General features: G+C 40.6%; 2 protein-coding genes across 3 annotated transcripts in view; both read right to left on the bottom strand.

Moving 5' to 3' along the window:
* Window positions 1–5,451: 5,451 nt before the first annotated feature.
* LOC121946372 (thioredoxin-interacting protein-like) lies at window positions 5,452–10,396 on the bottom strand. Its single transcript, XM_042490938.2, has 7 exons — window positions 9,681–10,396; window positions 8,972–9,047; window positions 8,654–8,801; window positions 7,531–7,743; window positions 7,304–7,450; window positions 6,505–6,828; window positions 5,452–5,819 (listed from the first exon to the last, which is right to left on the bottom strand). Exons 1-7 carry the CDS (start codon window positions 9,946–9,948, stop codon window positions 5,772–5,774), a joined length of 1,224 nt encoding a protein of 407 aa, XP_042346872.1. The 5' UTR covers window positions 9,949–10,396; the 3' UTR covers window positions 5,452–5,771.
* Window positions 10,397–11,894: 1,498 nt separating this feature from the next.
* The window catches only part of bnipl (BCL2 interacting protein like), an 11,438-nt gene continuing 10,756 nt past the window's right edge, over window positions 11,895–12,576 (bottom strand). For both annotated transcript variants that reach the window (XM_042490099.2, XM_088084795.1), the window contains exon 10: window positions 11,895–12,576. This exon is cut by the window's right edge and continues 950 nt beyond it. The gene's annotated coding sequence lies outside the window, so the exon portion shown is untranslated.

Here is a 12,576-nt window from a genome sequence, read left to right as displayed (position 1 = left end):
CCCACCACTGACATCTCCTCCTGACAGAGACACAGACACACAGAGACACACAGAGACAGAGACAGACACACAGACAGAGACACACAGACAGAGACACAGACACACAGAGACACACAGAGACAGACAGAGACAGACACACAGACAGAGACACAGACACACAGAGACACACAGAGACAGAGACAGACACACAGACAGAGACACACAGACAGAGACACAGACACACAGACGACAGAGACACACAGAGACACACAGAGACAGAGACAGACACACAGACAGAGACACACAGACAGAGACACACAGAGACACACAGAGACAGAGACAGACACACAGACAGAGACACACAGACAGAGACACACAGAGACACACAGAGACACACAGAGACAGAGACAGACACACAGACAGACACACAGACACACAGACGACAGAGACACACAGAGACAGACACACAGACAGAGACAGACAGACAGACACACAGACGACAGAGACACACAGAGACAGACAGAGAAACACAGAGACAGACAGACGACAGAGACACACAGAGACAGAGACACACAGAGACAGACAGATAACAGAGACACACAGACAGAGACACACAGACGACAGAGACACAGAGACAGACACACAGACGACAGAGACAGACAGACAGACAGACGACAGAGACACAGAGACAGACACACAGACGACAGAGACACACAGAGACAGACAGACAGACACACAGACAGAGACAGACACACAGACGACAGAGACACACAGAGACACACAGACGACAGAGACACACAGAGACAGACAGACAGACACACAGACGACAGAGACAGACAGAGACAGACACACAGACAGAGACAGACAGAAACACAGACAGAGACACACAGACACAGAGACAGACACACAGACAGAGACAGACACACAGACACAGACACACAGACGACAGAGACAGACAGACACACAGAGACAGACAGAGACACAGACAGACAGAGACAGACAGACAGACACACAGACGACAGAGACAGACAGACACACAGAGACAGAGACACAGACAGACAGAGACACACAGACAGACACACAGAGACACACAGACAGACAGACAGACACACAGACAGACAGACAGAGACACACAGACGACAGAGACAGACAGAGACACACAGACAGACAGACAGACAGAGACAGACAGACAGACAGTTACAGACAGTTACAGACAGACAGACAGAGACAGACAGACAGATAGTTACAGACAATTACAGAGACAGACAGTTACAGACAGACAGACAGTTACAGACAGAGACAGACAGTTACAGACAGAGACAGACAGTTACAGACAGACACAGTTGCAGACAGACAGACAGTTACAGACAGACAGACAGACAGTTACAGACAGAGACAGACAGTTACAGACAGACAGAGACAGACAGACAGTTACAGACAGACAGACAGACAGTTACAGACAGAGACAGACAGTTACAGACAGAGACAGACAGTTACAGACAGAGACAGACAGTTACAGACAGAGACAGACAGTTACAGACAGACAGTTACAGACAGAGACAGACAGTTACAGACAGAGACAGACAGTTACAGACAGACAGACAGACAGTAAGAAACTTCGACCTCCTGACGTCACATGGACGCAGCATAAAGCCCAGCTCTGACTGACTTCCTGTTTACAGTGTTGCTAGGCAACAAGTCTCCGCTCTGAGAAGCTTCGGCTCTGATAATTATTTCGCTCTGACGTTCGTGTTATTCTGCATGTGCACAAAAAAATTATTAACTCTGAAAACAATCATTAACATGTAAGTGGTTCCCAACCTGAGGGTGGAGACCCCTTAATGGGCTCCTGCGGACTAAGTACTCACAGCCTTTACCGTTCTGTGGTATTACTGCAGTAAAAGTACTGTGTGTGTAATGAGCTGTGCAGCCTGCAGGAGGCGCCGCTGGAGCTTCACAGAGTCCAGACTTGTTTCTATCTTTAGAGTCAGTTTCACTGTAACCACCTGTTTGTTTACAGTGAAGCCATCGTCCATCTGTCTCTGAGTGTCCCTCACGGTCTCTGAGTGTCCCTCACGGTCTCAGTCTGTCTCAGGTTCTTCCAGGAAGTCCTCTGATCTGATCTGAGGTCAACTTCCTGCTGACAGAATCAAATTGCACTTCTATCTTTACACTTTTATTTTGGAAACCTGTTTCCTGTTCTGGGAACTAAAGTAAAATAAGAGTTCAGTTCCCTGATGAACAAAACAAACTGTCCATCAATGAACTAATCAATGATCTGCTGTGATCGATCGGTGGCGTGTTCACTGCCGCTCGTTAAAATCGGCGCTGAGCTGTAGCACGCTGTGACCTCTGACCTACTGTCCGTCTGCAGCGCTAACGTTAGCATTAGCTGGTTCTAAAAGTAGAAACAGAAAGAGGAACCTGAGCTCCATCACTCTCTGAGCGAGTGCCCGCCGGGCCTCGACCAATCACACGCAGCCCGGGATCAGCCGTCGACCAATGAGAGCGACGGCAGGCTGCTGGGCATGCAGGCGGAGGACCGCAGCCCAAAAACAAGAGCACAAGTGTGTGAAGGGTGACATGACGATGACTCTGCAGTTTTTTTCTGTTGTTTTTACGTTAAAACTTCAAAGATCTGAATATCTAAATACACAAATAAACAAAAATATACATGCAAGTACAGCACCTGTGCAGAGGTCAGAGGTCAAACTAAGGGGTCTCTGTGAACAGCTGCAGTCGAAATAAACAAGAGTCAGATTGCGCACACACACACACACACAGACACACACACACAGACACACACACACACACATGCACAGACACATACACACACACACACACACACAGACACACACACACGCACAGACACACACACACACACACACACACACACTGCACTGACTTTCAGTAATTCCTTGATGACTTTAACAAACTTGAACTTTCGAGAGTTTTAGGAACAAAGTATCAACACAGACACAAAAATATCTCACTTTTTAAAAAAACGTCCAAAAAAGTCACTTTCTCAAATGTCTTTTTCCAAAAATGTCCCTTTATAATTCTTACGCCTTCACGCCGGCAACAGCTGTGGCTGGAAGCAATATCTGTACATACGTACGTACGTATCATAGACTGTATATAAAGATGGATGACACGCCCCGCTGTGCTTCAGTGAGGCTGAAATATCTGAGATTCAGGCGCTGCCATATTGCGAGGGTGATGTCATTCGGAGCCGGAGTCTGTGCAGTAACGATATCTGCGCTGGGGGAGTTCCCTCCAAAACACCCGTCCGACCAATCGTGAGCAGCTCCATTTAGCGGAAGCGCACGGATCTGCTGTCGCAGCTGGAAACTGCTGATTGTAAAGATCTTTTGTGGGTGCGTGTGGTGCTTTATCTAACATAAAAATGTTACAAAGTTGTTTTTTTTACAGAAAAGTCACTTATTTGGTGTGTATCGCCCCCTGGTGTCTGTCTGTAGTATAGCACATAAAGCCCACCCCTCCACATTAGTACGCTGAATACATGTTTCCCAAAGATGGTTTCCGTCACTGAAGGAAGTTCTCATCACCCTGATGTTTGTTCAAGGGGTTTTTCCACCATGACTGACAGCTGTGACAGCCAATCCATGCACTCACATTCAGCAGAGCTGTTTGTGATTGGTCAGATTGGTGTTTTGGTGGGAACTCCCCCACTGCACATATCACTACCACGCAGACTGCGGCTCCGAATGACATCACCAGCCTCTCGGATATTTTAGCCTCACTTCAGCTTAGCGGGGGCCGGGGGGGAACATCGTCCATCTTTATTCACAGTCTGTGGTCCAAAACTAAATCATTTCAAATTCATTCCACAAATTTGCACCTCCAAGGAGAGTATTACAGTACTAATACTTTGGTATCTAGCTGGAGGATAAACTTAAAGCGCCTTACTGACATGCTGACTAATAAACTGAGGACAATAGTTTGCTTTTTGGACAGAAACAGAACAGTTGAATCAGTATTTTGATCTGTTTGGACAGAGGGGATGTTATAAATAGAAAAGCTGCAGCCTCAACATTAAAGTCACGTGATGCTGTTCATCACTCAGCCCTCAGATTCATAACCGATGATCCCTAAAGCTCCACCTCGGCCAGCTTTATCAAAAGGTCGGCCGGCCACATTTAGCCGCGAGGCGGGACCAGCGCTGGTTTTTATTCACGTATAAAGCTGTGAAACAGACGCCTCCAACCTATATTTTTATATTTTTATATTCTGTACTCGGTCGCTGAAAAGCTTGTTGCTCCACATTTCCCAAATCAGGACCGAACCAGGAGAAACGTCACTTTCCTACAGAGCACCTTATAAAAGGAAAATCTGTAAAATAACTTCACCTCACTGCCACCATCACCGCTGTTTACACGCCTTATTTTAGATCTTGATTTAACTGAGTGTAAATGTTGTTAATTACGCATATGCACAATAACATTTTATCTTTTATTTATAGCTCTTGTACATTGCTATTATTGTTTGCTGTTTTGTACAATTTTATTTTTGATTTTAACTGTTTACTGCAAAAGAAAATTCCCCGTAAAACCAGCTCAGTTTATACACTCTTATTTTTAGACGGATACTGTGAACATGTCGGTGTTTCATTATGTTTCGGACAGGATTTATTTATTCATTATTCATTAATGTGGAAACACATGAGCCGAATCTCAGTTAATGAAAGTCCAGACCTGATAAAAGTATTCAGAGCCTTTACTGCAGTAACAGTTACCAAAAGAGCATTAACCCTTTGAAACCTGAGAAAATCTGCTTGGTTTCTTTTAGAAACATGAGAAAGAGCAGCAAACGGGGAAATGAGCAAAGAAAATAACCTGAAAATTAGAATATATAAAAAAAAAAGAAAGAAAAAGATGTTATATATATATTTTTTACTATTTTTCCCCCCACTGTGGTAGCAGACTGAAAGTGTCTCGCCTTTAAATATGTGCAACTTTAAGCCTTAATAAATTACAAACAGGTGAGTTATGTAAAAGTTCACCTGCTGTTCAGTCCTCATGAATGTTGAAATGAACTACAGAGACTAAAGCTGTTTTTGTTCCAGGCCGTAAACATGTTTATTTGGGCATTTTAAGATGGGGGTGTGTGAGTGTTTTCTGTTTTGGAGCCAGCCTCCAGTGGCCATTAGAGGAACTGCAGGTTTTCACTTTTTTGTTTTATTGGCCTCATTTTTCTGCCTAACAGGATGCAGCTTGATCGTAACATAATGATACTTTATTTGTGTATTTTAATATGAATTTAAAAAATCTGTTTTTATAGTTTTTGATGGTGGCTGGATCACAGCAGGCAACAGACAGTGTTTAAGTGTGTAAAAATAACCCGTGTACTCGTTGTTTTAATGCAAAGTGTCTGAATGATGAACACGCTTCTGTAAATTAATGTTGGATTATTTGTTCTGCAGTCACACGTCAGTCAAACACAGGCACAAGATCAAATGTGAGACTGATTTATTGTTTGAGTAAAAAAATAAACAAATGCTCTTATTTACATCATATGTACAATTTAAAAAACAAACAAACATTAAAAACACTTTTCACATCAAAACGTTCACTCTGCTTTTAACCACAGATTAAAGTGTCAAAACACGCTGAGTCGTCGTCAGAAAACTGCTGAGTCACTGACAGGACACCGCTGAGTCAGCAGTTGTCAGCAGTGCTGAGAAGTGACGGACAGGTCAGTCCAGGTCAGTCCAGGTCAGTCCAGATCAGTCTTCAGTCCTCAGTCCATCTTGGCGAAGGGACATGAAGTCCTCAGAAGACCTGAACCAGGTTCGGAGCGTTAACGGCGTCCTCATCAACCTGAAGGCAACGAATACCAAAAATATAAAACTGTCAGATGGATGAAACCAAACTTTGTCTTTTTTATTAATCTGGTTTCATCTTCTCATTTTATTTAAACTAATTTTATCTCGTCTTTTTTAAGTCTTTCATCTTGTCTTGTCTCCGCTCTCATACCTTGTCTCAGTTTTGTTGTCTTATTTTAGGTAATGTCATCCGTCTTATTTTGATATTATTAATCCCACATTGTTAATCTCATTTTATCTTGTTTTATCTGACTTTATATAATTTTATGTTGTTAATCTCATGTTAATTAAATTTATATCATCTAATGTTCTTAATTGTTATTTAATCACATGGAGTTTAATCTCATTTTATTTAATCTGTTTTTAATCTCTTGTTGTTCATCTCATTTTGTCTCACTTGTGTCTCGTTTAATTTAATCTCTTTTCTGTAAATTTGTTCATCTCATTTAATCTCATCTCACCTTGTTTAATCTTTTTTTATCTCATCTTTTTAATACAGTTTCATCTCATATGATTCTGTTTAATCTAAATGTATTTAATCTAATGTTGTTAATCTCATTATTACTTAATCTCACATTGTTAATCTCATTTAATCTCACTAATATTTAACCTCATGTTGTCATATCTCGTCTCAGCTCCGGCTCAGGTGAACACGGCTGTAACCTCCCGGCTGGTCTCACCTCGGTGTACGCGGGGGGAGGGGGGTAGTAGGTTTCAGGCGCTCTCATGAAGAGCCCGCCCTCGTCGTCATCGTCCTCGCCGCCGTCGTAGTCGTGGAGCAGCGGGGTGCGGGGCTCGTCCACCCTCAGGTCTCTGTGGATGTCGCAGTAGCTGGGAGGAGCCGAGGGGAAGGAGGACCAGCTGGATCCGGCCTGGCTGCTCAGGGATTCGGCCTGGCTGCTCATGCTGCTGGTCCTGCTGCCGACGCCGCTGAACGGGATCGTCCCGATGACCAGCGGCAGCTCCAGGATCAGCTTCTCGCTGCCGGGGATGTGCAGGTAGATCTGCAGGAAAATGAGAGGACGCTGAGTCGAGTACTGAGTCATTTCTGTTATTACGTTTCATTTGTATCTTTTTCTGTTTGTTTGTTTATCTAATATCTCATTTTAATTTACTTCATTTAATCTCAGATTATTTATCTGCTGAGAAAAGATTCTCGTGTCTAACGTCAGTCTGATTTATTTTGTTTTAGCTGGATCTGTAAAGACCAGGTGAAGGTATATCCACACTCATGCTCATCACTTTAATTTGAGTTAATTTTTTTAACATATATAATCTCATCTCATTTTACCTCGATTTTTTAAAAATCTTTCCTCAGCATATCTCCTGTTTATTTCCATCTCATGTAACTAATATTTATCTCTCACGAATTACCTCATTTAATTTAATTTAATTACATTTTATTATTCATTATTTCACTGTTTCTCATCACATGCCCTCCAGCAGCGGTCTACCTGTGGCGATGTCATCGGGACTCACCATGAGGGCGTAGTCCACCTTGATGATGTCACAGCCGAGCAGCGTCGGGCGCAGTTTGGGGACTCTGATGGTCTTCCCCTGCCACATGTCGCACATCCCAGATATGATGTGGTTTCCTCGAACCGCCGTCAGTTTCTGACGCAACTCCTGAAAAAAAACACATCACAGATCAGATTTTTCGCATTTTGCTGTTAAAGACGGGAAGTCGCTCTGCAACCGGGCTTCACCTTAGTGCGTCCGTCTGCGAGGTACGAGTGATGGGCGATGATGGCGGCCTTCGGCACGACGATGCGTGAGCACGTGTTTTCAAACTTTGCGTTGATGCTGATCTCTTCTCCCTCACAGAAGCCCTTCCTGTCGATCTGAGCGCTGATGGACACCTGGCCGTCAGGTATGAACATGCAGGTGACTTTCTTCTGTTTGGAGGCTGCAGCCGGAGCCTGAGGACGACACGGGCGACCGGTCACACCTCATAATCCCTATTTTCAGATTATTATTCAGCATTGATTTGTTTTTTGATTGAACTTCCTCTGGAGGGAGTGACCGCCATCGTTTGCAGCTGTTTGTAAAACCCGAGTCAAAAGCTCTCACACCTGAATTTAAAGCTTTTTAGGATCATTTTGGACCAAATCATGACGTTCTTCTGTTACTATTCTTATACTTTAATGCTATTTTAATACTAGATAATACTGGTTTTATTCCTTTATTTTATTATTATCATTATCATTTACTTTTTTCTAATTTTTAAGTAATTTTCTTGTACTTTTACACTTTTACTTTTTTTCCCTCAAAATTTTGGGGTTATTTCTTTTTAAGTTGTTCATAGCCTTTTCCCATGTTTTTTTTTTTTTTTAAAGATATCGATCCAATTTGTTTAGGTTTGAAAGGGTTAACCCGTGCCCACCCCTACCTTCCCATCCTCTCAGTACGTCATCCCCGTCATTATTATTGCAAATAAAAAATAAAAAAGAAGTGCTAGATAAATGTTTGTAGTGATTAAAACCTCACAAACACAAATTAAAGACAGAAGATTGAATCTGAGTCACTTTAAGAACCTAAATTAAACGTTTACTTTCGGTCATTTTGTCAAACACATTATTAGTGTCAGCTGATTATAGTTTGAGATCTCTGCAGAACATGAAGAACCATAACATATAACTAAGTTAAAACTGTGTTTCTGTTTAAGGCGCCGTTTGACGCCGACGGTTTGAAACATTTGTAAACTGTTTTTAAAGAACAGAAGTGAAACAAACAGCTGAAGGAAAAAACCTGATGAGTAAGGAACCATCTGTCGCTGACGTTTCACTGCTAAAATATTCGTGTACGTGTTGAGTTATGGTGTTTTTGTACCAGCAGGTCGGGCCGGTTGACGTCCAGCGGCTCCTCCACCTCAAACTCTCGCTCACAATGCAAAGCATTCTGGGAAGGCCTGTCCAGCTCTGCCCGCACGTAGTAACGAACGTAACCAAACTTTCCTTTATAGGACGACACCAGATTTCTGAAACCGACCAGAGGACACGTCAACAAATGACTGATCATTTCTCTGTGATCAATAACTGATCAGTGGTCATTTCTCAGTAATCAATAACTGATCAGTGGTCATTTCTCAGTAATCAATAACTGATCAGTGGTCATTTCTCAGTAATCAATAACTGGTCAGTGACTCACCCTGGTGCAGGAAGCTCAAAGCCAAACTGGAAGCTGTACGTTTGATCAGGCTGCAGCAGGAAGCAGCCGTCCGAGTCTGAGGACGAACATCATTTCATTAGATTTTAATCAATTTAAATGATCGATACAGAAATCTGAAGGGAAAATATACAAATATACCAAAACATATTTATACCCCCCCCCCAAAAAAAACACAAACCTGTCAAATAGCATTCACACTGCAAATGATGTGAAATATACATGATTATTTTACTTATCTACAAGATTAAGTACTGTTTCTTTCGTGTATACACTGTGAATTATATGTAAACTATACATCAGAGAAAAATATGCAAATTAATATTATTAAGCTATATAAACACAGAATTAACAATTCTACATTTTTTATATAGTTTTTCTCCATAAAATATAGGACATTATCTAAAACAAATTACTTAAATGTTAAAATATTTTTCAGATTGTCTTTCATTCAGAAACTACTCATGAAGATATAATTTTTTGCAAAATGTATATATATATTTTTCCAAAAAGAGAAGTTCTCACAACTCCTATATTACACATCTAATTAAAGTATACACTTTTTTAACTATGACCTCACAAATACTATTTAAACTGCAAATATATGCTTTAAAAAATATTTAAAAAACAGAACTAATATTACTGCCACATCCTAAAAAATGTCGAATAAAAAGCGCGCAGTCTTCCTGACCTCTGGAGAGTCTCTCCTCCAGCCGCAGCTCCTCCTCGTACTGCAGGTACTCCACCTCCTGGCTGCGGCTCTTGCGCTTCTTCCCGCCGCGGTAATCCACGCGGGCGCAGCCGGCGGCGGTGACCCTGAGGCCGGTCACCCTGCAGGCCACCGCCGCCCTCAGCTGCACGGAGCCGGACAGTTTGTCCCCGCTGCTGTAGAAAGACCTGCCGGGGTCCGAGAACAGCAGCTGGAAGACTTTGAGCTTGTTGACCGGAGAGAGGACCATGACGGGACCGAGACACCGAGTCTACACCGGAACCGGCGATGATCAGTTTCACGAAATGAAGTGAAGTAAAACCGGATGATGAATGAAACTTTGAGTGAAATTCAATAAAACGGTGAATAAAAACATCAGATCAGAAATGAGACGCGTTTTTGTGGTTAGTTTGGCTGTTTCACGGTCCGTAAACAGGTCGGGGTCAGTTTTATACCGGGGAGGGGGGGTCCCGGAGTCCCGTTACCTCTCACCGGGACGCACGTGTGCAGCGTGTGGACACGCCGAGCCCGGAGGACGGAGCTCTCTGATTGGCTGGCACGGGCCATTTCAGCCAATCACAGCGCAGAAAGGACGCGTGGACAGCTCGTGCTGCGGTGGCTGGCGGTCCATAAATGAGAGACAGCTTTTTAACAGTAGAGTCATCAGAGTGAGAATAGAATCAGATTTACTGTCCAGCTGCTTCAATAACAACAATAACAACAACTGGTCCTCACTTATATCAAAAAGTCACTGAAAAGCCTCGTGCACAGACCAGCACGTGGTTCACCTGAAGACAGGAAACCTCAGACTGATAGTATTAATATTTAGAGCCTACTTACTAACAATCTCATATGGTTATTATAATGTAATTATTTAATTTATTTTATTATTTATTTAATGTATTTATAATTTATTTATGTATAAAAGAAATCTACCAAAATATCCCTAACTAAACAAAGTCATTTAGATTCATTTTAAATTCACTTGAAGTCATTCAGATTCACAATAAATCAATATAAAGTCATTTAGATTCATTTTAAATTCATTTACAGAGATTTTATCTCCAATCTGCTCCTCTTTGAATATTTATTTTACAACCCCAATTCCAAAAAAGTTGTGACGTTGTGTAAAATGTAAATAAAGACAGCATAGGACTGCAAATGTTTTGTTTGACCTATATTCAGTTTGGCAGAGTTCAAAGACGATATTTAATGTTCAATCTGATGAAGTTGTTTCGTGATATATACACTTTTTTCTCTGGTATTACCTCTGGTATTTGTGTTATTATCAGGGCTGCTGTCTAATTGTTTTTTTAAATTTACATTTCATTTTATATTAATTTCCTTGCTAGTTTCCTACATAGTGACTGAACTCGCCTTTGTTTACTTTGTGTTGGAGATAAACTTTGTCAGAATTTTAAAAAATGCTACTAAAAGAGATACTCCCCATAAATTAAAAATCACAGGTAATAAATGGATTTAATAACATGTTTATCTGCTCTAATGTGTAATTAATGTTAGTAAGTCAGGATAACTAGTTAATAACTACAGTACACGACCGTCTGGGGACCACTGCAGGTCCCAGGACCTCAGTTTGAGACCCGGTGGTGTTCGTGGGGACAGGGTGCCCTCTGCTGGACTGACGAGGACCTAATCTCATCAGGAGGAGAACAAGACGTTTAAAATATAAAATATGGTTGAACAGTGAATCATTAATGTGCTAAGTTGTGGCCTCGTTGTTACAAACATAATCAGAGTTGTGTATCATGTAATGTTTTTTAATGTCTGATAATAAACGTTTTTGGGCCTGAGAGATATTTCAAACTTGTTTACACAGCAGAAAAATCTGTGGACTCAAATAATTATATATTTTATTTTATTTATTTTTTTTATCTCTATATATCTTTATTTATAAATATATATTGCTATACATTGTTAGTTTTTAATTTTTAGCAGTCTCGCACTTTGAGCTGAATTTTATGTATGAAAGATCCTATACAAATAACGATGATTATGACTGATTGTTAATATTTTATGTATAATGATTACGCAAAAAAATTACATAAATAAGCTCACAAACTTAATCATTTCTGACAATCATTGCTGTTGTGATTCTTGCTCTTGTTTTTTTTTCATTTATTTTCATCCTCTTATTCAGTAAATAAACATTGGGTATCTTGAGAGAGGCCACACAAATCCAGGTTATTAGTATTGTTATTATTATTGATATTGTTAAAAAAGTTTTTTCCTAAACAGCATTTAGACTGAAACTAACAAACTAACAAGAAATCATTTTTCAACAATTGATTAGTGCAATTTTTAATTCGTGTAATTTCCCCACATTGATACACGTCGTCTGGTGGTGACGGTCATGTTATTAAATGCATTGGTATAATACAACAAATAAATAATACTTTGTTATATTACTGAAGTATTTTTGGGAATATCTGTACTTTAATTGAGATATTATATTTCTCTAAACATTCAATTTTACTCCGCTACATTTAATAAATAAAATGTACATTAGGAGGACAGAAAAGATGGATTTTGCTCGTTGACCGTTTTTTTTTCCCTTTAAGTGTAATGTGGCCTAAATTTTAACATGTACATTACTTGCTTGTTTCATTTTTATCACCAGCATTTAATTGTATTTTTATTTTCAATACTTAGTACGCATAATATCACAGAATATCTTTTGATAACGTAAGTACAGCAAATTTCAGTGACTTCAACCTCGACCAAAGTCAGTTTCTGGTCAGAAATCCGTCACTGATCACATGTTATAAAAGGTGATTAAATCAAAGTTAATAACAAAATCTTGTGATTGTGGCTCAAATGTTCACATTATGTTTTCGGTGGACAAACCGGCCTAATTTAG

Source organism: Plectropomus leopardus, chromosome 11 (genome assembly GCF_026936395.1).
Source record: "Plectropomus leopardus strain MGB_pleo_1.0 chromosome 11, ASM2693639v1, whole genome shotgun sequence".
Taxonomy (NCBI): Eukaryota; Metazoa; Chordata; class Actinopteri; order Perciformes; family Serranidae; genus Plectropomus; species Plectropomus leopardus.
The sequence above is the reverse complement of the archived record's forward strand: the minus strand, read 5'-3'. Positions and strand labels throughout refer to the sequence as shown.